This window comes from Prunus persica, chromosome G4 (assembly GCF_000346465.2).
Source record: "Prunus persica cultivar Lovell chromosome G4, Prunus_persica_NCBIv2, whole genome shotgun sequence".
In the NCBI taxonomy this organism is placed as follows: domain Eukaryota; kingdom Viridiplantae; phylum Streptophyta; class Magnoliopsida; order Rosales; family Rosaceae; genus Prunus; species Prunus persica.
Window position 1 is genome coordinate 25,194,100 of NC_034012.1, and position 27,245 is coordinate 25,221,344.

The 27,245-nt window shown below is 35.6% G+C and overlaps 3 protein-coding genes and 1 pseudogene across 5 annotated transcripts; 3 read left to right on the forward strand and 1 right to left on the reverse strand.

Annotated features, from left to right (window-relative positions):
* LOC18780263 (probable transcription factor At1g11510) lies at positions 1,729-3,168 on the forward strand. Its single transcript, XM_007214107.2, has one exon. The coding sequence runs from the start codon at positions 1,743-1,745 to the stop codon at positions 2,904-2,906; it is 1,164 nt and encodes a 387-aa protein (XP_007214169.1). The 5' UTR covers positions 1,729-1,742; the 3' UTR covers positions 2,907-3,168.
* Positions 3,210-5,233, forward strand: LOC18780900 (annotated as a pseudogene).
* LOC18780855 (UPF0235 protein At5g63440) lies at positions 5,534-9,023 on the reverse strand. Of its 3 annotated transcripts, none has more exons than XM_007211911.2 (7): positions 8,800-9,023; positions 7,670-7,784; positions 7,160-7,313; positions 6,782-6,878; positions 6,392-6,480; positions 6,238-6,306; positions 5,534-5,773 (listed from the first exon to the last, which is right to left on the reverse strand). In XM_007211911.2, exons 1-7 carry the CDS (start codon positions 8,912-8,914, stop codon positions 5,714-5,716), a joined length of 699 nt encoding a protein of 232 aa, XP_007211973.1. In that variant the 5' UTR covers positions 8,915-9,023; the 3' UTR covers positions 5,534-5,713. The 3 variants fall into 3 exon arrangements, with proteins under 3 accessions (XP_007211973.1, XP_007211972.1, XP_020418618.1); XM_007211910.2 differs by having other exon boundaries at positions 7,670-7,776; positions 8,800-8,918; XM_020563029.1 differs by having other exon boundaries at positions 7,670-8,179; positions 8,800-8,892.
* On the forward strand, positions 9,138-11,691 carry LOC18778749 (elongation factor 1-delta 2). The gene is made up of 7 exons (XM_007211918.2): positions 9,138-9,280; positions 9,893-10,118; positions 10,241-10,334; positions 10,499-10,619; positions 10,885-10,998; positions 11,207-11,368; positions 11,475-11,691. Coding segments are annotated over exons 2-7 (696 nt in total). The 5' UTR covers positions 9,138-9,280; positions 9,893-9,915; the 3' UTR covers positions 11,477-11,691.

Below are 27,245 nucleotides of genomic sequence, written 5' to 3' on the forward strand. Positions count from 1 at the left end.
TCTCATGTTTAATGTAAGTATTTTTTTTTAAATTTCAATAAGACAGACAAAATTCATGTATAATACGCATAATTTTCACATATTATTGAATAAAAATAATATATATTAAAAAAATGGGTATAGCCGCACGGCTATACTCAGTTGTTTCTAATTGTTTTAAAAAAATAGTATAGTCGCAAACATAGTATAGCCGCACGCTTTACTCTTTTGACACGTGGCGCATGGTCGCTGGGTGGGTCTATATATAGTATAGCCGCTCGGCTATACAAGTTTTTTTTTCGTATAGCCGTGCGGCTATATCGTTTTTCTAATTATTATTTTTTATAAAATATTATAGCCGTGCGGCTTTACGGTTTTGACACGTGGCACCTAGGCGATGGGCATGTCTTTTATTTATTTATAAAACGTATAGCTTTGAGGCTATATTGTTTAAAAACAACATCTAATCAAGAAATTTCGCGGGCATAGACCTGTGCTGATAAACTTTTGTTGGGACAGGTTTTTTAATCTTAATATTTTAAATTTTGAAAATATAAAATTAGTTCCTTTACTTTTATTTTTTTGTCCTACTTCTTTAATTTAATATATGTAATTAAGTAACACCTTAGCCTTTTTGAATTACTTTAATTACTAATTAATTTTTAATTATTATTTAATATAAAATTTTTAAAGAAAAAGTCCATAAAATAATTAATTTCTATTTATTAAGTCTTTTGTGAAATGGTTCGGGTGTCTTAATTAAATTTCGCCATAGCTCAAGAGCCCTATCCATTGCTTGAGTATATGTTGTCCCTTTTTGATTTTTTACTTTTCTAGAGTTATTAACCGTATAAAGATTTTAGCACTTTGACATTTAATAATGAATTATACACGTACACATGTATTTCTTATGTTTAATGCGCATATTTTTTTACAAAAATTTCAATAAAATACACAAAATTCACGTATTATACAAATAATTGTCACATGCTATTGAATAAAAAATAATATATATTTTAAAATACACAATTTTTCCTAATTGTTTTAAAAAATACTATACTCGTTGTTTTTCTAAATTGTTTTAGAACATAGCATAGCGACACACTCTACTCTTTTGACACGTGGCACATGGGGGCGGTGGCCGGGTATATATAGTATAGCTGTTCGGCTACACTACTTTTTAAAATTTTGTTAAATAATAGTATAGCCCACTCAGTTTACTGTTTTGACACATAACACCTATGCACTGGGCGCGTCCTTTTTGTATTTATAAATAGCACAGCCGGATGGCTATACTATTTAAAAACAACATTTAATTAAGAAATTGCGCCGGCATAGACGTGCCGATGCACTTTCGTTGGAACAGGTTTTTTATTTTTAATATATATATATATATATATAAAATAGTTATTATTATTTTTTGGTTGAGTTTACATTTTGACTGTTCAACATTAAAAAGCCGTTGAATAATTCTCTCGAGTTCCAAAAAAAATCAATCACTCGCCCTAAAATAAGCTCTAGGAAAACTGGAGGGAAAGCTTTGGAGGGAATTTGGAATTTAATGCATTTCACTTTATTTGAATCTTGGTTAATTCTTTATCTAATTTGATTAGAGGAATGGAAAGCCAAAGGTCGCAAAATTTTGGCGCCTTCTTTTTGATTGATTTCCCTCCTCCGTATTCAAAGAAGGCTAATTATATAAATACTTAATCTGTAAAGTAAAGAGGTTGTGAAGCTGTAAGCAAACACTAGTGTTTGTGTCCATGGCTTTCAGTCAGTCATCCTCATCATCCTATGAGTCATACTCTTCCTCTTCGTCTTTTGATGAAGACCACCAATCTGATTCATACGATGATGAACTGGAGGATGAACAACTTGCACCTGATTCACAAGAGTCGCCTACCTTGGTTGGATCCGACACCGAATACAGATGCGAATCGGAGCCTGATTCAGAGGCCGACTCTGCCAAAAAGACCAAGACCAAGACCAAGTCCAACACCACTACCAATGTTGAGGCAAAATCCAAAAACAAATCGCCTTCGTCTACCGCCGTTGCAAATGAGAAACGGCCCCGGGAGAAGCCAGAGGAAAAGGGCGGTGATGCCTCCAACAAGAAGAGGAAGAAGGCAGAAAATGAAACAAATCTGCAAACTGGTGGTGATGATGCTGTGGAGAAGGACAAGGAAATGATGATGAAGAAGAAGAAGAAGTCGAGGTCGTCTTCGTCTACTGCTGGTAATGCGAGAGTATGGAGCGAAAGGGATGAGCTTGTTATGGTGAAAGGTATAATCTCATTTCTAAAAAAGTTCTCGACATTTGATGGAAAAAAGTTCTACAATTGGATCAACAAGTACATCGAAGCGGACGTGTCAACAGGTCAAATAGCAGATAAAGTGTGTCGATTGAAGAAGAAATATCGTAACAACGAAGCCAACCGCGGGCCAAATGGGGAGGATCCTGTCTTCTCAAAGCCTCATGAGCAGAAATTGTTTGACCTATCAAAACAAGCATGGGGGAGTATTAGGTCTACCACTAATAATAATAATAATAATACTAATGCTGATATTAATGATGGTATAGTTGAAAAGGGTGCTGATGCTCAGAAAAAGGCAACGGATGTTGTTGATGATGCTCAGAAAAAGGTAACGGATGTTGTTGAGGATGCTGAGAAAAAGGCAACGGATGATGATGTTTTGCAGGAGAAGGAAGTATTGTTTGACGATAATCTAGTTATGGAAGCTTTTGATAAGTATTTAACAAGTCGTGGTTTAGATTTGAGGTGGTTTGGTCAAGACAAATTAGAGAGCTTGGAGAACAAGTGGAGAAAAATCAGAGTTGCTGAATCTACTTTTCGCTTACTGCAAGCCAAGTTTGATGTAAAATTGCATCAAATAGCGCTACATGCTTGCAACTTCTTTGATTATTAGTCTGCATTTCTTTTGCCTTGAGCTTTTATTTTGGTTATTAGCAAGTGCTTTTGAATTCAGTCTATTGTCTGAGAGTTTTAATGATGGTACAGTTTGATGTGTCCTTTTGAATGAGGAATATATGTATGTTGGTATAATTAAAGTTCGCAGTGCAGTAGAATTATTATTCATGACACCTTCTTAGACGATGAATGTAATCAGAATTGGTTTATGCCCCTTTCTAGTAGTTTTGCTTCATTAATAAAGTTTTCCTCGTACTGTCTGTTGGGGTTCGTAAGAGTGCAAAGAACGCTTGCAGACATTATGCTGAAAGGCCCTCGAGCTTGCAATGCCAATGGGGCAGCGCACTCCATGCCAATGAATAATATGCCAGTCCTTTGTAGGTTTGATAAGACATCAGTTTATCATAATTCATATTCTCAGTTTTGTTATGTTGGTGCTTGGACGTTTGTTTTGTTTGCTCAAGGATTTGATCTTTATGGTTCTCAAAAGAATGAATGGTCCAAGGATAATATCTGAATTTGATATAAATGCCCCATACGACTGATATACCTAATAAAACATTTTGTAGTAAATTCTTAATCTAACATCACTCTCTTTTTTTCTTTGTTCCAAACCACATTACAAAATCTCCAAAATTAAGCAAAAACAAACCCATGATCTCATCCATCCAGACTCATGCGAGGAGATCTGTTATCCCATTGTGATCATGTTCTTTAATTCTTCCTGTTGCAGTTTTTGTGGCAGGTTTCCAGTGTCTTTCACAAGAAATGCATCTGCATGGTTAAAATGACTACACTTACTGTTATTCCACAAAGTCTTCTCGGATGCTAGTGGTTTCGTTTCGTCAGCCTCCGTGGCTACTGAAATCTTCAAAACTCACGATCTCACTTTTGCTGACGAGCTGCCGGAAACTTGGGATTCTTTGCCACCCCATATGGTGACTATTGGAGATTCATGAAGAAGCTTTGCATGACAGAACTGCTCTCACCCAAGCAAATAGAAAGGTCACGTGCCATTCGACATGCAGAGGTGCAAAGTTTTTGAGGAAAATGTTGGAGAGTGCTACGAGGAAAGAGATGGTTGATGTGGGTGCTGAGCTGATGAGGCTTACAAACAACAGTATATGCAGGCATGCTCTAAAATAATTTGATATGTACTTTGAAATTTTCTCCAATATTTCTATTTTTCACAAGTGCCTGTTTAATAGCAGGATGGCTATGAGCACTAGCTGTTCAGAGAATGGTGAGGAAGCTGAAAAAATCAGGGAGTTGGTAAAAGAATCATATGAGTTGGCTGCAAAGGTTTGTTTTGGGGATGTGTTGGGCCCACTGAAGAGGTTGGGTTCTGGGTTTTATGGGAAGCAGCTCGTGGATGTGACCATGGGGTATGATAAACTTTTGGAGTGGATGCTGAAGCAGCATGAAGAGAGAGCAGAGAGAAATGGTTGGGATAGAGAAGATAAAGATTTGATGGATATACTATTGAAGGCCTATCAAGATGACAAAGCCGAGGTCAAGATTTCCAGAACTCATGTGAAGGCTTTCTTGCTTTTAAGCGATTTCAATCCTTTCCATTTTCATACCACATCTTGTTTCTGATCAATTCATAATTTACCATTATGTTAGGATCTTTTCATCGGAGGTACTGCTACCACAGCAGAGGCCATGCAATGGGCTCATCAACCATCCCGACATATTCAACAAGCTCAGGGTGGAGATAAAATCGGTTGTTGGTAGTAGACTAGTTGAGGAATCGGATGTTGGAAACCTACCCTACTTGCAGGCAGTGATAAAAGAAACACTAAGATTACACCCACCAGTGCCTTTGTCAACAAGAGAGAGAGCCGCCAAGCTTGTAAAATAGAAGAGTTTGATATACAAGAAAAGACTGCAGTAGCAATCAACTAGTATGCAATAATGAGAGATCCAGAGTTATGGGACAATCCAGATGACTTTAGGCCAGAGAGGTTTTTGTCTCCTGAAGAGAAAGCAGATGGGGAAATGAATCAGAATGAGACCAGAGGACAGAATTTTCAATACGTTCCATTCGGATCGGGAAGGAGAAGGTGTCCTGGCTCGAATTTGGCAACCATCTTGTTGAATACTTCAATTGCTGCCATGGTTCAATGCTTTGATTGGAAAGTTGAAGATGGAAATGAGGGTAAGGTTAATATGCAAGTTGGCGCAGGCATGTCTTTGCCCATGGCTCACCCACTTATACTTTTACCTGTTGATCACTTCAACCCATTTGCTTCTTCAACATAGTTCTATGTAAACTTGCATGTGGGTTATGCAAAACAAACTTGTGCTAAGAATAAAGGCTAGCTATATAGGTATTGGTGTTACTCAGTACAAGATAACGAAATTTGATCATAGACTTCTTACATGCCACTCCATGTTTAGTATGCCATTGCGAAAAGCATAATGTGTTCTTAAAAATGATTTCTCAAAAATCTAACTCTGGATCCTAGCATAAGTGGTTTTATTTTCAAGAAATTGAGATACAATTGGAGGGCAAAATTTCTTAATTTCTCCCCGACTCCTATTCTCGTTCACAAAGTTCACATGCGCATAACTAGTAACTACTCCAAATGACCAATTCTTGATTAATAGCAAAGGCAAGACTACAGACATAATTAACTGGAATTATCATCAAATAGACTCAAGTTGTACAATTGAATTTTTGACATTGCAACAATGCATTAGTTGACAGAAGAATAATTTGAAGTCCAGGATGTCCAGGGTAAATGTACAAGTTGAATGGATCTTATCTTTCATTACAATTGACATATAAATTGTACAACCTCAAGGTTGAACAGCCTCTAGAAGTTTCTCATATACTTGCCTAGCAGACAAATCCTCCACCTGCAATAATCACCAAATGATAATGAAGAAGGCCAAGCAAGATCAGCTTAAGCAGTTTCTATCATAACTCATACACAATTCAGGGGTCTATTGCATACATAGCTTCTATCAGGATGCCGCCCAAGTGAGGTTCCCTAAATGAATTGTAGCTGCTCTTATTTTATAAGCAGTCGAATAAATTAGATAAGGAAGAAATATCATGTCTTGTTTTTATCTATGTTGCCAAAGTAGAAATGTTTGTGCAACAATACAGTAAATCGGGGAATAGTACATGGCAGCAAAATTATTGTATACAATGCTCTGAATTTTTTTATAACGAAAATGATAATGTTCTCCTTAACATAGGCACATTTGAAACAGAATATGATACACCCAAGCTGCCACCAACACTCACACCCATGAGAGAGAGAGAGAGAGAGAGAGAGAGAGAGAGAGAGAGAGAGAGTAAAACTTGTTTAACTCACCACAAGGAGTTTCGATTTATTATTCCACCCTCTCTGAAGAGTCATCTGGCTTAGTCTCAGACCCAACACCTGTGTAAAAAGCAAGTATTAGATTTACACGTTCAAAAAGATTGGCTTCTTAGGTTAAACAGCCTAAGATGAAACAGAATCATACTTTGCCCATGAACTCCAAGAGTTCATTGTTTGCTTCTCCCCGAGCTGCAGGTGCAGCCACAGTAACTCTAACATCATCAGCATTCACTCCTGTCATAAGAGAAAAAAGTGGGAACATGAAATTTATGTCAAGGAACCAATAATTTAAAATATAATCGGTCATTTAAATTTCTGGTAAAAAAAAAACAGTTTTTTGGCGAAGCGAACACAGCCCTCGTAGAGGTATATATATAGATATCAAACTTAAAAGTCAGCAAGGACTAGTGCACAGCACACACGAAATCCAAAAAAATCAAAAGAAGTATATGCACGAATTGACTTATGATTTCCATTCGAACTAACGAGTTGCATGCTAAAAATATGACAGAAATACATTAAAAATTTCTTTTACTTGTGATTGCTGACCGTTGTGCACGGTCTTCCACTTCTATAGCCACTTGAACGAGTCCCCCATCTAGGTTTGAAATGCAGGGTGGCACAGGAGCATCCTACATCACATATTAGACTACTCAATTAGGAAATTTGTATCACACTGTAGTATACAGTAGTCTGAACTGCCATGCTCAAGCAGAGACAAACTTTCTTAATAGTTTCCCAAAATGTTTACAACCCAACAGATGGAAACAATGAGAAATAAGCTCCTATTTCCCTTAATTTATAAGAAGGAACCCAATTTCTGAATGCAAACTAAATATGAGAACACGAGACAGTTTTTTTCACAATCAAGTCAACAGATGATGACACAAAGCCTTTATAAACTACCTTATACCTGTGGGTTGGTTTCAGCAGCAACCGTGCTTAGAGCACCATCAACAACATAAATGAAAGAAGCACCTTCCAAATCTTCTTCTGAGCGATAGAAAACAAAGAGTCCACAACCCACACAGTTCATACGAAATTGCTTCTCCATTTTCCCCTCACCCCTGGATTAATAACGATCAAGATTTCAAAATATGAACTACGATGATACTATCACATAATAATTGTACTTGAAAAAAAATCATTAAACTCTATCTTGATTGAAGAACATAATGCACTGACAGGACAATCTCAAGGAAGAACATACATATGAAAAGGTGCAGAAACAAATAGTTTCTCAGAAACTGTCAGACAAACTGAGGTACAAGAAACTGAAGGCAGGTGATCAGCCACTGTTAAACAGAGAGTGTCATCCAGTCCAGTATACAAGACACATCAGTAAAAACCCAATTGTTTTCTTCTTCTTACAAACTGTATAACACTAAAGATATCATACTTTCATTAGAAGAAGAAAAAGAACCTTTTCAATACAACTTTTCCAGCCTCAGCAATGTTAAGCCTTGCAAGATGTTTGCTCTTGTCCAAAACATAAGCTTTGTCAGTCTTCCTTTTGGGCATTTTCTGCAACTGGGTATCTTATACAACACACATTTCAGTATAACATAAACTGCTTGCCCAAAAATATTATTCAACAAACTCTCTTTTAACAACCATTGAAATCACAGTTCTTTCTCTTCAGCACCACCCTCTTCCATCAAAATTTGGATTGTAAAAACCCAAGCTTTAGCCCTTTCCCCAAAATCACAGTTCTTTTCTCCCTCTCTCATTCACATGAGAATTCACCAACCATTGAAATTGGAAAATCAATTTATCAGCTCTGTGATTTGGAAGGGGGACTAAAGAAATATTTCTGGGAAGCTCCTTCCGAAGGTGTTCTTCCCGTGTCAGAATATTTTGTTTCTATACCGTTGCGTAAAGTCAAATCCATGTGTTGTGTGAAGAAATTAACCAAAATTTACAAATGGCTGCCCTGGGATTGAAACAGTTTGTAAATTATAGGGAATAAATTCAATGCAATTAAAACTTCTTAATGAAAGAAATTGGCTTTACAAAAAAAATAAAAAATTCAATCCTAGTAGTGTATGTGAGAAATCCCCTGTCTTGTGATTTAAGCTATCGGTTGTATTTGTATTACAAACTTTTATCTATCCATTAGATTAGGCAATGTCCCATCCCATCCCATTGCGCACCTAATTTTGTTAAATAAATAAAATCGTCAGGCAATATTTATGGGACAAAATAAAACAAATAAAAAATCGCCGGATGGTTTTATTTTAGGCATAGTAGGCTCTGGTGTATGAGTTTTCGGATCCTATTTCACACTCTAGAGGATTAAGAAAGAAAGAAACGAGCTGTCGAGTTTACAAATTAAAAAAATAAGGTTGTCAGTTGAAAATTATTTCGATATCTCCCATATTCCCAACCCATTACAACACAATCTCAAACCAAGAAAGGGCCTCGACATCCATATTTGCACAGGGCCTCCAAAATCAATGGACCGGCTCTGTTTACCAATTTCATTTTTGAAACATATTAATTTCTGCTCAAACAATAACCCAACTACAATCAAGAGAGAGAGAGAGAGAGAACCAGTTATGAGGAGGTGAGATCCACAGTGCTTGCAGTAGTAGACGAAGAGATCAGAGTCAGGTCCATCTGGAGCTGCGTCCTCGCTCGAGTACGTGTGTGTTGTTCTCTTCGGCATCACTCTCTTCTCTTCTCTTCTCTTCTTCTTCTTCTTCTTCTTCTCTTTCTTTCTAACGCTGATCGAATTGGGTACGGCTGGAGCTCCACCAGGGCACTAAAGTGCTATTGTCGAGCTAGGATTTACTAACAGCAAGCCGAAGACTGGGACGACGTCGTTTTCATGTCATGTTATGTTCTACTGATTTAAACATGTTGGGCCGTAACCTGATTGTGTCGGCCCAGCCCGGCCCGCCCCATTTAGATGACTCATTATATCAGGAGACCCGTAATTGCTATATAATCCTTAGAAACCCTATAGAAATCTCAACCTATTAACGGTCATCTCTCTCTCCTCCTCTCTGTGTAGTTGCTCCTCCTGCTTAAGGTAAGCTCAATTCGTTGCTCAATATCCTTACTTTTGATAAAGTCAGAGTCTTTTAGGCTATATGATTCATCAATCTCTTTAGTGTTTGAAATTGAAACAGTTTTCTAGTTTTTCGTAGATTTTTAGTTTGGTTAAAGTTTATGGTTTTACGGATACGCGTAGTTGCTTTTACTCCTGGAACTCAATGGTTGATAAATTTTTTCAGAATAAAATCTTCAAAAACACTTATTTTTTCAGTAATATAATGTTTGGCAATATTTGTTCTGGTGGGATTTGTCTAATTATGTATTTGTTGGGTGATTTTTGTACCTATCAGTGGGTTTGTAACTCATCAATGGATGAAAGACTGAATTTTTGGTATCTGGGTTTATGTTTTTATTGATACAAATAGTTGCTTTTACCTCTGGAACTGATTGTTTGAGAAAATTTTCCAGAATAAAATCTTTAAAAGTACTTCTTTTGTCAGTAATATAATGATTGGCAATATTTGTTCGGTTGGGCTTTGTCTAATTATGCATTAGATTAGTTGGCTGATTTTGGTACTTATCAGTGGGTATGTAAGTTGAAACTCATCCATGGATGAAAGACTAATTTTTTGTATCTGGGTTGTAGGAAAATCACAAAAAGGCTTATCAATGGCAGTCACATTCCATGACATCAACTCGGCTGTTGGCCTGAAGAAATTGGATGACTACTTGCTTGCCCGCAGTTACATCACTGGCTACGAAGCTTCAAAGGATGATCTCATTGTCCATGCAGCTCTTTCAAAGCCTCCATCATCAGAATTTGTGAACGTGTCTCGGTGGTACAACCATATCACTGCACTTCTTAGGATTTCGTAAGTTCTTATAACTTGTGATGGGTTTCTTTTATCTTTATTATTAGATTAAGATGGATTTCTTCAAAGCTCATATATTTGGGTTAAATCTTTGACTTATTTGATTATGTCTGTGGTTGTAGTGGTGTTTCTGGACAAGGCTCTGGTGTCATTGTTGAGGGATCTGCTCCCATCACAGAGGAAGCAGTTGCTACACCTCCTGTGGCTGATACAAAGGCAAGCACTTTTCTGCCCAATTTACTGAGTTCTTATTTGGATGTCTGTTTGCTTTTTTTGCTTATAATGTGGAATGTTAGGGTTGGGCCATTATTGCTTTATCCGCTTTAAGAAATTGCATACAATTGTTATGCTCATGTGTTAGAATGTGATACGGTTTTCAGGCCTCAGCTGCTGAAGACGATGATGATGATGTGGATCTGTTTGGTGAAGAGACTGAAGAAGAGAAGAAGGCTGCTGAAGAGCGTGCAGCTTCCATCAAGGCATCTACAAAAAAGAAAGAATGTTAGTTTCCTATCTGATTTTCATCCCTTTCATATTAGTTTCCTATCTTGTTTTCGGCCCTTTCATATTAGTTTCCTATCTTGTTTTCAGCCCTTTCATATTAGTTTCCTATCTTGTTTTCATCCCTTTCATATTAGTTTCCTATCTTGTTTTCATCCCTTTCATATTAGTTTCCATCAAGGAATCTACTCCATGCTCCTTCCCTTTCATATTAATTTCCTATCTTGTTTTCTGAAGGTTTGTTGTTGTATTTTTCCATTGTCAGCTGGAAAGTCGTCAGTCCTGTTGGATGTGAAGCCATGGGATGATGAAACTGACATGAAAAAGCTTGAGGAGGCAGTAAGAAGTGTTCACATTGAAGGCTTGCATTGGGGAGCATGTAAGTTCTTTCATCTAAGTTAATTGCAGGTATAAGCTAAGGGCCAGATTTTCTAACCATAGTTAGCAACAAAATTTGGCCATTGATATTCACTTAATACATTAGCAATGTGGAAGTCAATGTTATGAAGTTTTTAATTCTCTTGATTGATGCTAAACCAGCCTTTATGTTCCTAATTTGGTTATTTATTATCTTGTTGATTCTGCAGCCAAACTTGTAGCTGTTGGGTATGGAATAAAGAAGTTGCAAATAATGCTAACAATTGTTGATGACCTGGTCTCTGTCGACACTCTTATTGAGGAACAACTTACTGTTGAACCAATTAATGAGTATGTCCAGAGCTGTGACATTGTAGCATTCAACAAAATATGTAAGTATATTTAAAGTTTGTAATCAAGTAATCATTTTATGGACTATTTGTTTGAGATACGAATCCTCACTGTTGATTTATCCTTACCCTTTGTTTCTCATTGCAGGATTGGAGCATGGAGTGTTCTAGTGTGAGAGGGGTTGCTAGGAAGATATTTTATATCCGCTCATTTCTTGTTTCTCGGGGCATGATTTGAGACTTTATATTATCTTTGGTTATGATGTATTTTAGCATTCCTTTGATGAATAATATGCCAGTCCTTTGTAGGTTTGATAAAGACATCAGTTTATCTTAATTCATATTCTCAGTTTTGTTATGTTGGTGCTTGGAAGTTTGTTTTGTTTGCTCAAGGATTTGATCTTTATGGTTCTTAAAAGAATCAATGGTTCAAGGATAATATCTGAATTTGATATATATGCCCCACACGACTGATATTCCTAATAAAACATTTTGTAGTAAATTCTTAATTTAACATCACTCTCTCTTTTACATTTTTATTTATAAAAATAATCATCATTTAGCTTCACATTTTTGCAAGAGTTTTATGGGTGCCACGTTTTCAAGTTGCGGTTGCAGTTCGATCATACAAAAATGTGTAATGGTTTTACCCAAACAGATGTAATTGCCGTTCATTTTTTGGTTGATTTCATGATTATAATTCATACCAGCTTTTTTGGTCTCTGCTATTGTCCTATGAAGGGTGGTTCAGAAAGGGAACAAGGCCTGCTTCACATACTAACAGAGAGATGGATGGATTTAAAGAGTTTACCTCACGGGTATGTATTTTCTTCCTCCTTGAATTGAAAAGGAAATTTTGTATCTTCGCTGCTAATTTTGTCTTTTTCAGGTGCTAGTTATAGGTGCAACAAATAGATTAGATATCCTTGATCCTGCTCTATTGGGAAAGGGCCGCTTTGACAAGATTATAAGAGTTGGTTTGTGAAGAAATAGATAAAGGGAAATAAGGAGAATAAGACACACAGAATTATAGTGGTTCAGCTACTTGATATAGCCTACGTCCACTTGAAAGAGAGTTGTTTGCTCTTATTCATCATAAGAATCACAAGAGATTCAGTAGTACATATATATATATGTAAAACTCTCTTAGTATGCAGTCCCGAGAAGACTTCTAATTCCAATATAGTGGTACAGTTGAGAACCTTGGTCCAACGGTAATATAGGTGAGTATTAATCAGAGCAATTATTCCAACATTCCCCCTCAAGCTGGTGGGAGAATATTGATTGAACCAAGTTTGGGCAAAAGACTTTCAAATTGAGCTAAGGAGAGCCCTTTAGTGAAGACATCAGCCAATTGTTTGTTGCTTCGAATAAAGGCTGTACGAATAAACATAAATAAAAGAGAGCTAAATAGAGCAAAGAGAGAAACAGAGAAAGGGTGCTCAAAACTGAGAAGTAAAAAAGCAACTCAAGAGAGCAGCCAAAGAAGACAGAGACGGGCAGAACATTCAAAGGAAAGGCTAGGCGAGCGGTGACGAGGCTGGCGGAAGAAAGCAACAGCTCGGTGAGCGGTGACGAGGCTCACGGAGTAAAGAGACTTGTTATGAAGTTTCAAAGATAGAGAAGCTAAGACATCAAGAAAGATCATATATGAGAGGATTGAACAAAAGAAGATGACTATACAAGATGACTATACAAGATGAAGATCCATGATGGGTTAGGAATGAGGAGTGCCAACGACTCTCAATTTGGCAGAGGTTATCACAGGTTAGGAACCTGGCTATGATACCAAGTCAGATTCAGAGAGACGGGCCAAAGGTCCACTACTAACAACACCGATATTGTCCCTAACTTAACCACCTACAAAGCTCAATAAGTGTGAGGTTTTATCACAAAAAGTCTCGGTATTATTAGTAGTAGAACCATTAATTATATTTTGTATTTTATTTAATCAAGTTTCCGATGTGTGACTCATATTCTTCAACTCGTACATGACTCTTGGAAAGCAATAGTAGCTATTAAACGGTCGATAATAGTCTTGGCTAGGGTCACCATATGGTCACCACTTGTATTAATAAGAAAACGTGTTATACTTATACTTCACCGTTGTTGCCCCAAAGAAGAGAATAAATGAGGGATTTGCTTTGGATCTGCCTATTGACTATTTTGCGAACCCATGCAACATCTTCGTCGGCTTGAGTTTTTGACTGAATTAATAAATTCGCCGGCATCAATCCATTCTAATACCAACATAAAAGTATAGCTAGCTTAAGTTTTTCAAAATAATAGTATAGCCGGCTGGCTATACTCCGTTTTTATTAATAGTTTAGCCACGCGGCTATAATCCGTTTTTTAAATATTTATTCATATTAATAGTATTAACAGGGTTATTATTCATATAAAGAATTTAGCATTTTCAATTTAATACTCATATTATACATATACATACATATTTTTCCGTTATTTTCAATTTGCCAAAATTATTATCCGTATATTTTCCCATTAAATACTCGTATTATACACTTATGTATGTATTTTTCGATAATACTTTCGTTTTTAGTACACGTCTTAAAGACTCGGTAAAACACAAATTTTTTTATTTATAAAAAGCAAACATAAAATACACATATACGTATTTTCACATATTTTTATATATTAAAAAAAACATATATTAAAATATTAAAATAAATTATTGTAAAATATTAGATAATGGCAAAAAATTTCAGCTGTAACTTGCCAAAATTATAATTTATCTAATAAGTAGTATGATCGTGTGGCTATACTAGGTCTTTTTTTAAAAATTTAAATAAACAGTATAGCCGGGCGGCTATACTCTATTTTTTCATATTTATTCAAATTAGTAGTGTAGGCGCGCAGCTATACTCCGTGTTTTTAAAATTTTAATATAATTAATTCTATACTCCGTATTTTTTAAAAACTTTTCTTCAAATTAATAGTCTAGCCATATGGCTATACTCCGTTTTGAATATTTATTCAAATTAATTGTAATAGCTCGATCCTAAATTAATATTAAATTATTAAATTATTCAAGAAAAATACGATTGTATTCCGAGAATATTTTAATGGGTTTAAAAATTGACTTTTTGTTCGGGAAAGGATTTGGGAATTTGAGTAGTACCGTTGTGTAGAGCATGTCGAAATGAGTCCGTACACACATAGTGGGCTCAAATTGGAGTTTTAACGAAGAAGTTATGATCTACAAAAGCCAAGTGGCATAACCGTAAATATTTCAAAAAGGGTTTACTAAAAATAAGATTTCTCTCTCTCTCTCTCTCTCTCTCTCTCTCTCTCTCTCTCTCTCTCTCCCTTCTCCCTTTTGCATGCAGCACCACCTTCCCTTCAGTTACTTGACTTTTTGTTCGCGAAAGGATTTGGGGATTTGAGTAGTACCGTTGCGTAGAGCATGTCGAGATGAGTCCGTAGAAGCGTAGTGGGCTCAAATCGGAGTTTTAACGAAGAAGTTATAATCTACGGAAGCCAAGTGGCATAACCGTAAATATTTCAAAAAGGGTTTATTAAAAATCAGATTTCTCTCTCTCTCTCTCTCTCTCTCTCTCTCCCCCCCCCCCCTCGCATGTAGCACCCCCTTCCCTTCAGTTATTGTTCATCCGAACAGTTTTTGGGTTGCCATCTCCTCTCCGGCCACCCCAAGCGACGACATTGGTACCAAAAGGACCAGCACACCGTCCTCTTCCTACCCCACCTCTCAACCACCGCCGTATTTCGCTGGAAAATACGAAAAAATTGTTGGTTTTACTCATAACTTCATGTAATTCATTCGGGCTATTTTGGCCACCATTTTTGTCGATATAAGTATGTTTTTTCATCCTCTCAATGTGTTCTAGCTAATGGTTGAGTTGTTTAGGATCAATTTCTGCATTTTGAAACTCAAATTATCGCTTAAAAGTTCAGCCGGTTTCGGCTCGCAATTTCGGCCATCTCCGGCCACTTTTTGGCTAAAAGTTGCTCCACTCAATGTCCTGATCATCTAGGTATAGGTCTTGACCTGCAGTTTGAAGATTTTTCTATCGTCGAAATCGCTTTGGGCACCCACGCGCTGCCGGCGTGTGTGGCTGCGCGTGGGCCACTTTGCGACAAGTCTTTGAGTCCTAAAATGATTCTCATGTCGTCCCAAGCACGACGATATGCTCGGATTTGAATTTGGTTATCATTTGACTGTCGATTGGATATCACATATTTGGCGTTATTCGGGTTCTATATGTTCGGACCATTGGATCGACTTCATTTTCAAATACGTTGATCTAGGTATCTCTAGGATCGTGTAGGAATTTGCAGATTGTGAATCAGAGTCCCAGTCCGATTCAATGACTTAGAGTTTGCGTTAAACGATAACCGTCCGATCGTGCGATCGCGAGCAATCCGACCGTTTGTTCCGGACCAAACTTGAAGGACATGTATAGTAAACCTTGTTGAACTCATAGAAACTCTCGGATCGGAAATCGGAGGTTGTGGGCCCCACCAGGCCTCATCATTTGGCCCACGGGCTCATGGGCCAATGGGGGCTCACCTGGCCCATCGAAAAAAGCCCGACCCAGCTCGTTATGGGCTTTGAGATGGCCCGCGGGCCGGGATAGGCTTGGGCTTGGGTGTCTGAAGCCCGGCTCGGCCCATAAACCTGGCCCGATTAAGCCCAAGAATGCCCTGTCCAATCTGCCCACAAAAGCCCAGCCCGTTAGGCCCGCATACATATATAATAATGTATAAATAAGAGTTTAGGTTTAGGATTATATCTCTTAAATCACATATATAATTTGTTTCATTTCATTTACTTTTCTTTACTCATTCCCAATTTATAATTGGATGATTAGCACATTAATTTGTGTCAATTGTTAATCCAACAATTATAATTGGATGATTAGCACACTAATCATATATATAAGATGAACAACATATCACATCACCAAATATAATCATATCACGAAACATAATCGTACCACCAAATATAATCATGCTTTTCTTGAACACATCACCAAATATTTGCATATTTATTCATACCATCCTTTTAAAAAAAAAAAAATTTGATACCTATTATTTTTTAAAATTATTTATTAAAATGTATTACGATCTAATTATGTAATAACCTAAAAAATAATACTTGGTTTTATTATTTTTGTGGAAAATCTTATAAGTTGTGTGACTTTATTGGGTGTTTTATGAATTTGGTTTGAAGTGAAAATATTTGAATTAAGTTAGTTTAATCTCAAATTTGGACTAAAATGCCTTTATGATTAAGTTTATGATTTTTTTTTAATGAAGTAGGGCCCATTTAGGACCAGCCCGTTGGGCTTAGCCCGACCAGGCTCGATGGGCTTTCTCAAGCCTGACTCATGGGTCGGGCTTGGGCTTTGAATTTTCTAAAAGAACCCGGCCCAGCCCAGCCAGATATTTTCTCTCTCCTCTTTGAAGTCCGGCCCAGCCCGGCCCAAGCCCATTAAATTTTGGGCCGGGCTAGCTCGGCCCGGCCCATTGACGAGCCCTAGGCCCCACGAGCCCAGTTGACCAAGTTTGGGCAGTTTGACCCATCAGTTGACCATGAGTCTTTCGATGTAGTTCCACCCTTCGAGAAACACTAGAACGACCTCATAAACAAGTCTTGACTTTTTTTTTTGAGTTATTTTGATTATGTTGGGATTATAAGATTGTTTTATATTATCTTATGGGATTCTTGGATATTATTTTGATAATTGAAGTTATAGAATAGATGAGCATGGAATACTTGATTGGTGTGTTGTGAAGGTGAGCCGTGGGTCTCGGCTATATTTATTAGGGAATGAGTGGGCGTTTATTTTTAAGTGTACTTTGCTCTTTTAATATGGAATTTCTTTTATAAGTGAGTTTTGATTAAAAATTGGGTTAATAAGGATATGAGATCACTAAGGGTTAATATTTTTACATTATTTATTATAATTATTAAAGTATATGACTGAGTGATATTGGATTATTTAAATGTAGTTGAGAACTGATTTTTCGAACGACCTTCAATAAAAGGGTACCTGTACCCGAAACCGACACATGTGGGAACCTAAACCTGTGCTCGAGAGATAGTTGTCCATATATTGATAAGGGATGTATGGATTCTTGAGAAGAGAGGAGCCGTGGTGGTCCATCCCGGATCACACGAGTCAATAGAAAGTTGGATCTACATTGGATCTTTTTGGAAAGTTGATAAAATATTTGGAAAATGGATTTGTGGAATAAGGGAAAGTTTATGATAAGTTTCGGAATATGGTTTTTAAACCTACCACAGGAGTAACACCCCCCCTTCCCAATTGCCTTTGTAACAGTTTTGTCATTTATGACAATGCCCCACGTGTTTTGGGGACTCCTGAACCGTGTGGTGCAAGGATATGCGTTCTCGGGCTGACTACCTATTCTTCGAGGATGTGTGTTCTTGGGCTGATTATGTGTCCCCCGAGTTCTGCGAGGAATGTGGCTCGGGTTGACTTTGTATTTCCGAGGCTTGCGAGGATATGTCACTTATGTGACACTTGGAATTGACGGAATATTAGTGGAATTGATGGATCATGAATGGGGGTACGCCTATGTGGAGAGTATTTGAGTTTTGAAATGTTTTAAATTAAAATTGATGATTTTATTTTGGCACTTATTGATGAATGTTTTAATATATGTTTTCCAACTTATGAGACAAGGATTGAGAGTTTTCTAAGTTTTAAGGATTTTATATAATTTACAATTATTTTCTTAAGTGATGAATTTGTTTTTACATGTGAAAGAGGGAAACATATTTTATTTAAAATGTTGATATTGACATTAAGGTTTCACGTGGTCAGTGCTATTTTAGTAATTTTCTCATTTTACTTTCACGTGGTCAATGCTATTTTAATAATTTTTTTCATTTTCCTACTGATATGTAATAAATAATATATATATATTTATGCACTTGTGGGATGAGTAGAAGATTGTTCTAACCTCAATAGCCTTTGATTGAATTTCAGTGGATTGATTTAAATTATTTATGAAGGTTTTCTCGATTTTATTTGTTGAAGTTACCTTTGTTTACTTACAATATATGTAGAAAGAACTATGTATGGCTTGTTTCCTTAGTACACAGACAACCTAGAGTTACTAGGTGCAGCCACAAGATCAAGTGCTGAAAATTTGTTCAGTTAAGTTATATTAAAACTTGATAATGTATTCATGTTGCTCTAAGAGTTGAGACCAGATTCCGATGACAGAATGATTTATTTGATATAAAGAGGCCTGAGGCCATTCAAAGTTATTTGTCTAATGCATGCTGAACGATAGTGATTTGGTTTTCAATATTAATAGTATATTTACAGGTGGAAAGTTTTTGGGAAAATGTCCGTTTTACCGGGGAGGCTCTAATGATTTTTCGGCAGAAGTCAAACCTTAAAAGAATTGTTGAGTCTTAGTTAGAAGCGCAATTTGGTCAAGTGTGCCTGGCAGATTCCAAAGTGGAATTTGGGTCGGGTCTTGTCATTAATAGTATAGCCGCCTGGCTATACTTCGTTTTTAATATTTATTCAACTTAATAGTATAGCCGTGTGGATATACTTTGTTTTAAAAAATCAAATTGATAGTATAGCCGTACGGCTATACTCCTTTTTTATTTTTTTATTTTTTTTTTCAATTTAATAGTATAGCCGACCGGCTATACTCCGTATTTTTTATTTAAAAAAAATAATAGTATAGACGCCTAGTATACGCCGTTTTTTATATTTATTCAAATTAATAATATAGCCACGCGGTACTCCGTTTTTTTTTCTTCATATTTATTCATATTAATAGTATTTCCAGTATTATACATGTACGTACAAATTTTTCAATAATACTTTCATTTTCCATATAACACCCATATAATACTTCATGGTATTTTTTTCAGAGTTATTATTCGTATATTTTTTCGTTAAATACTCGTATTATATGCATACATATGTATTTTTCAATAATACTTTCGTTTTCCTTATACGTCTTAAAAACTCAGTAAAATACAAGTTTTATTTATTTATGAAAAGCGAACATAAAATACAAATATGTACGTATTTTTCACATATTATTGATTAAAAATAATAAATATTAAAATAAATTTGTTTGGGCCCAAATTCGGCACGCCCAAGACCAAAGGACAGGCCCATGATAAATTGCCTGCCCAGCCCAGAGACTTGAGAAAAACAAAAAATAAGATCCAGACAGATTGGGCTTCACACCAAGAATGTTGGAAATAAAGCCTCAGCCCAAAGAAAGCCCAAATATGGAAACTTTCGAAATAGGTTTCAAAGATCAGCCCGTAATTTTTGTTAGGTTCAAACCCAAAGGATCAAAGACACACCCACGTGATTGCCTCAACTTTGGAAAAGTCAGCAATTCCAACTAAAGTTTAAAAATGTGAGAGGGACGTCTCTGAAACACTGCCAATTGAAGATCAAAAATCCATCTGTGTTCGAGATTTTGCTACAAATCAATACACCATCTCCCAAGGAATTCACGGATCACGCCTTCTAAGTTAGAACGGGAAACAGGGAACCACTCAGAAAATACAAAAGAAAAAGAGCCAAACCGCCATAAAAAGCCCACACAGACGGTGGCGTTGGTTGAATTAGAAAGCTGCCACCCAGGAAACCAGGGAAGGGACTGTTTTTTAGGAGGTGACTGCTCAAAACCTATCTGCCTTGATTGATAAGAAACCCTTCTTACTTTACATTATAAGAGATCTTTTTGCCGCCCATTATTTAGAATTAAGAATTACCTCCTTAGGAGGGTCTCTTATAAAAATGAAAGTAGGCAAAGGAACAAAGGACACTCAATTCATCAATCAATCAAAAAAAACAAACAAGAAAAGCTCACTTGGATCCCAAGAGAAAAACAGCTTTAGATCAGAATTCCAAAGTTCAGACTTAGAAAATAAGTCTTCTGAAAACGAGATCCCTCTCGTTACAAATTTGGTTCAGCAAAAGCCAAGACAAACATAGTTTGAGTTTTCACAAATATGAAAACCTCAACAAATTTTACAGCATAGTTCTAGCTTGCTAAAACCTCGAGAATAGCCACTTCTGTCCCTTCAAACTGAAGAAGCTGCAGTTCTGCCCGCTCAAAAGTCTCCCAAGGCTTGAAGTAGATTGAAGCTCTGCCAAAATTGAACTTTGGTATCGATTTACAGCTGAAGCCAAGCAGCTAAAGTTGTTGACAACACAGTCCAGCACAGACATACCCAGTCCAGCCCGGATCAGAAGTTTCTACCCAGGCAGAAATGGGATTCCAGCCATCTTTTTGTCTTTCTAGAGTTGATTTCTCCCTTCTTAATTTTGTAAAAGGCAGTTCTGCTTGAAAACAGTCTACTTTATTATTATCTATTCTGGCCAGAACAACCATTTGATACTGAGATAAATTATGAAAGTCCTCACCAGTCTGAGGCAAGAAAAGAACTTACTTGGGAGATATTCCTCACCCAAATTCACAATCATTTGTTTTAGAAGTCAGTAACTTGAGGCGCAAGTTATCCACTCTAAAAATAAGTCTGCTAGAATTTACATTGCTAGCAGTGGCACGCTCACACACCAAAGAAAGCTGACTTGTCGACCAACAAGTGGTCTCCAAGCCAGTGGGGAACTTCGCCCTTCCACCTCAGGAGTAAACGCGAAAACGGGTGAACAAAATTATTGTAAAATATTACAGAATGGCTAAAATTATCATTTATCTAATAAGTAGTACGACCGTGTTGCTATACTTGGTCTTTTATTTTTATTTTTATAAATAAATAGTACAGTTGCCCAGCTATACTCTATTTTTTAATATTTATTCAAACTAGTAGTGTAGGCGGGAGGCTATACTCCTTGTTTTTAAATTTTTAATTACATTAATTCTATACTTCGTGTTTTTTTTAAAAAACTTTTCTTCAAACTAATAGTATAGCCGCGTGGCGATATGCCACTATAGTATTGCCGGTTGGCCATACTCCGTAGTTTTAAATTATTTTTTCAAATTAATTGACAGGACCCGACCCAAATTCCACTTTGGAATCTAAGCCGAATCTTGTGCATGTTCGACACCTGGCAGGTGTCGGGCACAATTGACCAAATTGCCCTTCTAACAAAAAACAAAATTAACCTCAAAATTGACTTTTGTCGAAAATTCGGCAGAGTCTCCCCTGTAAATACTTGTTTACCAAAATTTTCCACCCGTACAACAAACAATTTAAACATCCACAACCGTTCAGCATGCACAATAATAGAATCCATGCAACCAAATCTCAAATTTTTATGGCCTCATGCCTTTTTAAATCAAATAAATCATTCTGCCAACTAAAACTAATCTCAACTTTTGGAACAAGAAGAATATGCTAATGGATTTCAATATAACTTAACTGAACAGCTTTTCAATCGCTTGGTCTCGTGGCTACACCTAGTAATTCTAGGTTGCCTACGTACCTTTAATAAGGGATCAAGCCACATGTAGTTTTTTCACTTAGTATATTTATACATAAATAGGCTACTCAAAGGATTTCCTCAAATCCATGAATCAATTTATATTTTACTTGCGTAAATCATATGTAAAAACAAACAAACTCACAGAAAGCTCATGTATGCGAATGAAGAACCAAAACTATTCATTGCTTGCCTCATAAAATCATAAAAATAGTTATTACGACTTTTACCCAAAAATACCAAGATAAAATCCTCAGTTTTTGTTTAAACATCTTAAAATCCCAAATATTCTCCACCTAGGCGTACCCCCATTCATATTCCGTCAATTCCTTTAATATACCGTCAATTACGATAATTTTCCGTCAATTCCAATAGTGTTCCGTCAATTCCTTGCGTCACATAATGTGATACATCCTCGCAGGCCTCGGAAACACAAAGTCAACTCGAGCCGCAATCCTCGCAGGCCTCGGAGACACAAAGTCAATCGAGGCGCCATCCTTGCAAGCCTCGGAAACACAAAGTAAACCCAAGCCGCAATCCTTGCAGGCCTCAGAGACACAAAGTCAACCCAAGCCGCAATCCTCTCAAGCCTTGGAAACACAAAGTCAATTGAGCCGCAATCCTCGCACCACATGGTTTAGGCGTCCCCCAAACTCGTGGGGCATTCACATAAATGACAAAACTGTTACAAGGCAACTAGGGGGTACTCCTATGGTGGGTTTGAAAATTGTAGTCTGAAACTCATCATAAGTTTTTCCTTATTTCACAATCCATTTTCCGACATTTTATATCAACTTTTCAATAAATTAATTCTCAATTACACTTAAAATATAGACCACATTATGATAAAAACCAATTCATCATCTTTAAACCACTGAATATATATATGTATAAATATTAAATATAAACATGTACTTAGATATTTAATTAATTTATTATTCACATTGAAATCCAATTACATGATAACTCATAACATTAGATCATCTCATAACACTTAGTCAGATACTTTTATAATAATCATAATATTAATAATAATAATAATAATAATAATAATAATAATAATAATAATAATAATAATAATAATAATAGGTAAATAAATAACTAAATAAGTCAATAACTCCTAGAGATCCCATCACTTCTAATAATGCATGATCTTCGAATATCAGAAATAACATCCAGGAATTCCCTAAAATATTATAATAAACTCAAAATCCACCCATAATAAAACAATCCATATTTAATGCATATTAATTCAATCGGTAAAAACAATGCACTATCAAAACAAAGTCTACTCACAAAAGCATAAATTCCATAAAGACCCCAAAATAATTCAAATAACGATCAAGGCTCGTTTACATGATCATTCTAATACTTCTCTAAGGGTGAAACTACCTCGGTCACGGTCAAACGAGGGGTTAAACTATCCAATCTTGGTCACCCGGGCCCGCGGGGCCCACAACCTCCAATTTCCGATCTGAAAGTTCCTATGGTGTTCAACAAGGTTTAATAGACATGTCCTGCCAGTTTGGTCCGAATCAAACAGTCGGATCGCCGGATTGGACGATGATCATTTATCCTAAACTTTGAATTATTGAATCAGAGCATCCGGGACTTCGATTCACGATCCGCAAATTCCTACACGCTCCTAGGGTTGCCTAGATCAACATATTTCAAATTAGGATTGATCCAATGGTCTGAACATATTGAACCTGGATAACGCCTAATATGCGATATCTGATCGACGCTCAAACGATAACCAAATTCATATATGAGCATACCTTTGTGCTTGGGACGACATGAGGATGATTTAGGACTCTAGGATTGGCCAAAAAGTGGCCCACAGAAATTCTGGTTTTTAAAAAAGTTGACTTCGCCAAAATTACGATTGTGCCACTGAACTTCTTTTGATCGTAACTTCTTTGTTATAACTCCAATTTGAGCCCATTACGTGTCTACGGACTCATCTTGACGTGCTCTATGTAACGGTGTAACTGAAATCCCCAAATTGCTTCCCGAACAAAAAGTCAACTTTTAAAACATTAAAATATTCTCGCGGTAAAATTGTATTTTATTTGAATAAATTAATAATTAAATATTAATTTAGGTTCGGGTTATTACATTAATAGTATAGCACTCTGTGTTTTTCTAAATTTTTATTCAATTTAATTGAATAGCTGATTGGCTAGACTACGTGTTTTTTTTCCCCCTAAAATAATAGTATAGACGAACAGCTATACTCCGTTCTTTATATTTATTCAAATTAATAGTATAGCAGAGCGGCTATACTCTATATATATTTTTAAATATTTAATCATATTAATAGTATTTTCAGGGTTATTATTCGTATAAAGAATTTAGTATTTTCTATTTAATACTCGTATTATACATGGACATGCATATTTCTCAATAATACTTTCATTTTCCATATAATACTCGTATAATACTTCATGGTGATTTTTTCCATAGTTTGTATCCATATATTTTCGCATTAAATACTCGTATTATACATGTTCATATGCATTTTTCAATAATACTTCCGTTTTCCGTACATGTCTTATAGACTCGGTAAAATACTAGTTTTTTGTATAAAAAGAAAACAGAAAATACATGTATGTATGTATTTTTCATGTTTAATACATAGTTTTTTTTATATACAAAATTTTCAATAATACACACAAACTTCACGTATTATACACATAATTTCAACATATTATTGAATAAAAATAATTTACATTAAAATATTAAAATAAATTATTGTTAAATATTACATAACGGCAAAAGTTTTCAATTGTAAATTGCCAAAATTATCATTTTTGTAATAAATAGTACGACCATGCGGCTATAATAGGTCTTTTTTTGTTAAATAAATAATATAGTCGTGCCGCTACACTCTGTTTTTTTAATATTTATTCAAAGTAATATTATAGCCTGGCGGCTATACTTTTTTTGTGTGTCCATTTTAATTTTAAATAAATAAGAGTAGTTTAGAGCATTATCCATTACTCGTAGGCCATTACCCAAGTCTCTATTGTCCTCTTTTGATTTTTTGATTTTTATTTTCCAGAGTTATTATTCTTATAAAGAATTGAGTATTTTTCTATTTAATACTTGTATTATACATATACATACGTATTTCTCAATAATACTTTCATTTTTATTAACAGTTTGAGACTATTGTAATCTTTGTCCATGTCCCTTGGTCCGCCCATTTTCTATGATTTTATTTTCTGTATTTTTTTTCTTTTGATAAATGCTATCGCTCCTGTCAATAGGAAAGGCCCTAAAAAAGCAAACATTAAATAAGCAATATTTTTTGGACAAATCTATTGAGTGTACAATGAATGTTATATTATTTCATTGCCGTAATACTGTAGTATTCTTTAATGATGGTAAAAAATCAAGTTAATTTCGTAGCAATCTATGAGCTGTAAATTGTTCAGTTTTCAATTAAAATTTCCTCGTTTAGAACTTGAGATGGAGTTAGCTGGCTCTATCTTTCCACAACTTTCACTCTCATTTACTTCTGTCACATCGAAATTAAGTTTGAAACCCCTATTCAACTATTTCTCAACAACCATTGAAATTAAGTTTGAAACCCCTATTCAACTATTTCTCAACAACTATAGCAAAAGCTATACATGCATACATAAACAAAAAGGATCAAGTCGACCTACCAAAACACACATGGTAGGTTCAACCAAAAAAAAAAAAACATGGTAGGGTAGAGGAATTAAAATCCTCTTTCTCTCAATTCATGACTGGTAAGTTGACATTGATTTTTCAAAACATTTACTTTTACTTTAAAAAAATAAAACATACCTTAAAAATGTTTAAAACATGTATTTTTTTTTCTTCTGATTTTGGTTCGGATTACGGAATAATAAACACGTCATTAAGCTTATATATTAGTAATAAATATTCTTTAGCCATAGTACAAGTAATAGAGATTTATTATGAACCTCACTTGATTTTGTGTTACATTATATTTTCTATTTCTTAGTCAGTTTTAATTTTAGAAATTGGAAGCATGGACGACTAAACAACAACGTCACGCCCTTCATTTCCTATCGCAGTGGACCCCTGTCCCGTTGGCGAGGTTAAGGGAGCATGTTATATGCTTTGGGCTTAGCAGAAGGTTGCAACAGTTGTAATTAAATCACGCATATATTTGGCACATTAATTTGCAAATTGCTAGAAGAAAAAAAACATAAATTTGCATATTGGAAAGACTAAAATACTCTTCAAAATAGATGGAAAATTCGATGATGTTAAAGTCAGGTGATAAATCATGACTTTTGAAAACTGAAGATAACATTTCACTTAAATTTTTCTTTAAGATGACAAATTGAAACAAATGTATAAATTCAGGTGACATTTCTACAAATATTCCGGAATATTATAGTAAAAAATCATGATAATGACAAGTTTTGTTTATTTGTGTGCTTCCAAAGCCAAATAAGCCCAATAGTAAAAACACAATCAAGTCACGAACTTAAGAACAATTTGTGATTGTCGTGTGTCATTAGCTTGTGGGATTAATCATTTTATTTTGCCCCAAATGTTAAATTAGTTTCAATTCTTCGTGGGTCCAAAAGGGTTGCTTTTGGTGACTGAAAGTTCCTCCAAAAAAAATTGTTGATCATCAATGGAAACCTCATATCTCACAATGAAATCTCATGGGTTTAATTGTTATTTTCAATTGATTCAATCAAGAGCTTTAATATGATTCAAATAGCCCATAAACAAATTATGATGGGCGATGACTTGGATTCGAGATTGATGGTTTGCAAGTGGCTGGTGATGGCAGTATATTGTGGTGGTTACTGCACTATAGAAGCTGTGTCGCTGCAGCTATCTAGCTATGGAGATTCAAATACTAAAAAAAAAAATTTTTAAAAATAAATGAAAATAGAAAATTAAGCAAGTTAAAAATAGATGATGTGGCAAGAGAGTTAGTGACATGGATTGCCATGTCATATGTCACATTAGTTGGTATAATAGTTGGTTTCCTTAACATTATTTTTTAGCTAAATAGTGTGGACAGGTAAATAAGTCCCTCTAAAACTATAGGTACCTACAAAATAATTTAACTGAAAAAAAAATTACCCAGGTAAATTATTCTACATGCCTGGAAAAATAAATAACCTGAAAAATATAGACCTAAAAAGTAGTTTACTTGAAAAGATAGGTAAATTATTGTTGCTTAACAATTTTGTAGGCACGTTTGTAAATGCCATAAAAGTCACACATACCACCCCAATTATTGATAGAAATAATAGCTTATAGAAAATTTCAAAACTTTTCATGTGTCCAACCTGTAGATAATGATGTTGGCTTTTCATGTCCAACGTTTGACCCAAAAAAAAACATGTTGTTGGCTTTCAATTTAAGGTGACGTCTTGTTCATTGGTTTCATTGCAATAATGATGACAAGTTTAGAGACTTGAGACCATGTTTAAAATTACAGGAATTTC

Coding starts and splice junctions, on each gene's coding strand:
- LOC18780263 (XM_007214107.2), top strand. CDS start 1,743: ATGGCTTTCAGTCAGTCATCCTCATCATCCTATGAGTCATACTCTTCC.
- LOC18780855 (XM_007211911.2), bottom strand. CDS start 8,914: ATGCCGAAGAGAACAACACACACGTACTCGAGCGAGGACGCAGCTCCA. Junction 6,481..6,781: donor ACAACGGTCAGCAATCACAA/GTAAAAGAAATT, acceptor CTCTTATGACAG/GAGTGAATGCTGATGATGTT. Junction 6,307..6,391: donor TCTTGGAGTTCATGGGCAAA/GTATGATTCTGT, acceptor CTTTTTACACAG/GTGTTGGGTCTGAGACTAAG.
- LOC18778749 (XM_007211918.2), top strand. CDS start 9,916: ATGGCAGTCACATTCCATGACATCAACTCGGCTGTTGGCCTGAAGAAA. Junction 10,119..10,240: donor ACTGCACTTCTTAGGATTTC/GTAAGTTCTTAT, acceptor CTGTGGTTGTAG/TGGTGTTTCTGGACAAGGCT. Junction 10,335..10,498: donor CTCCTGTGGCTGATACAAAG/GCAAGCACTTTT, acceptor TACGGTTTTCAG/GCCTCAGCTGCTGAAGACGA.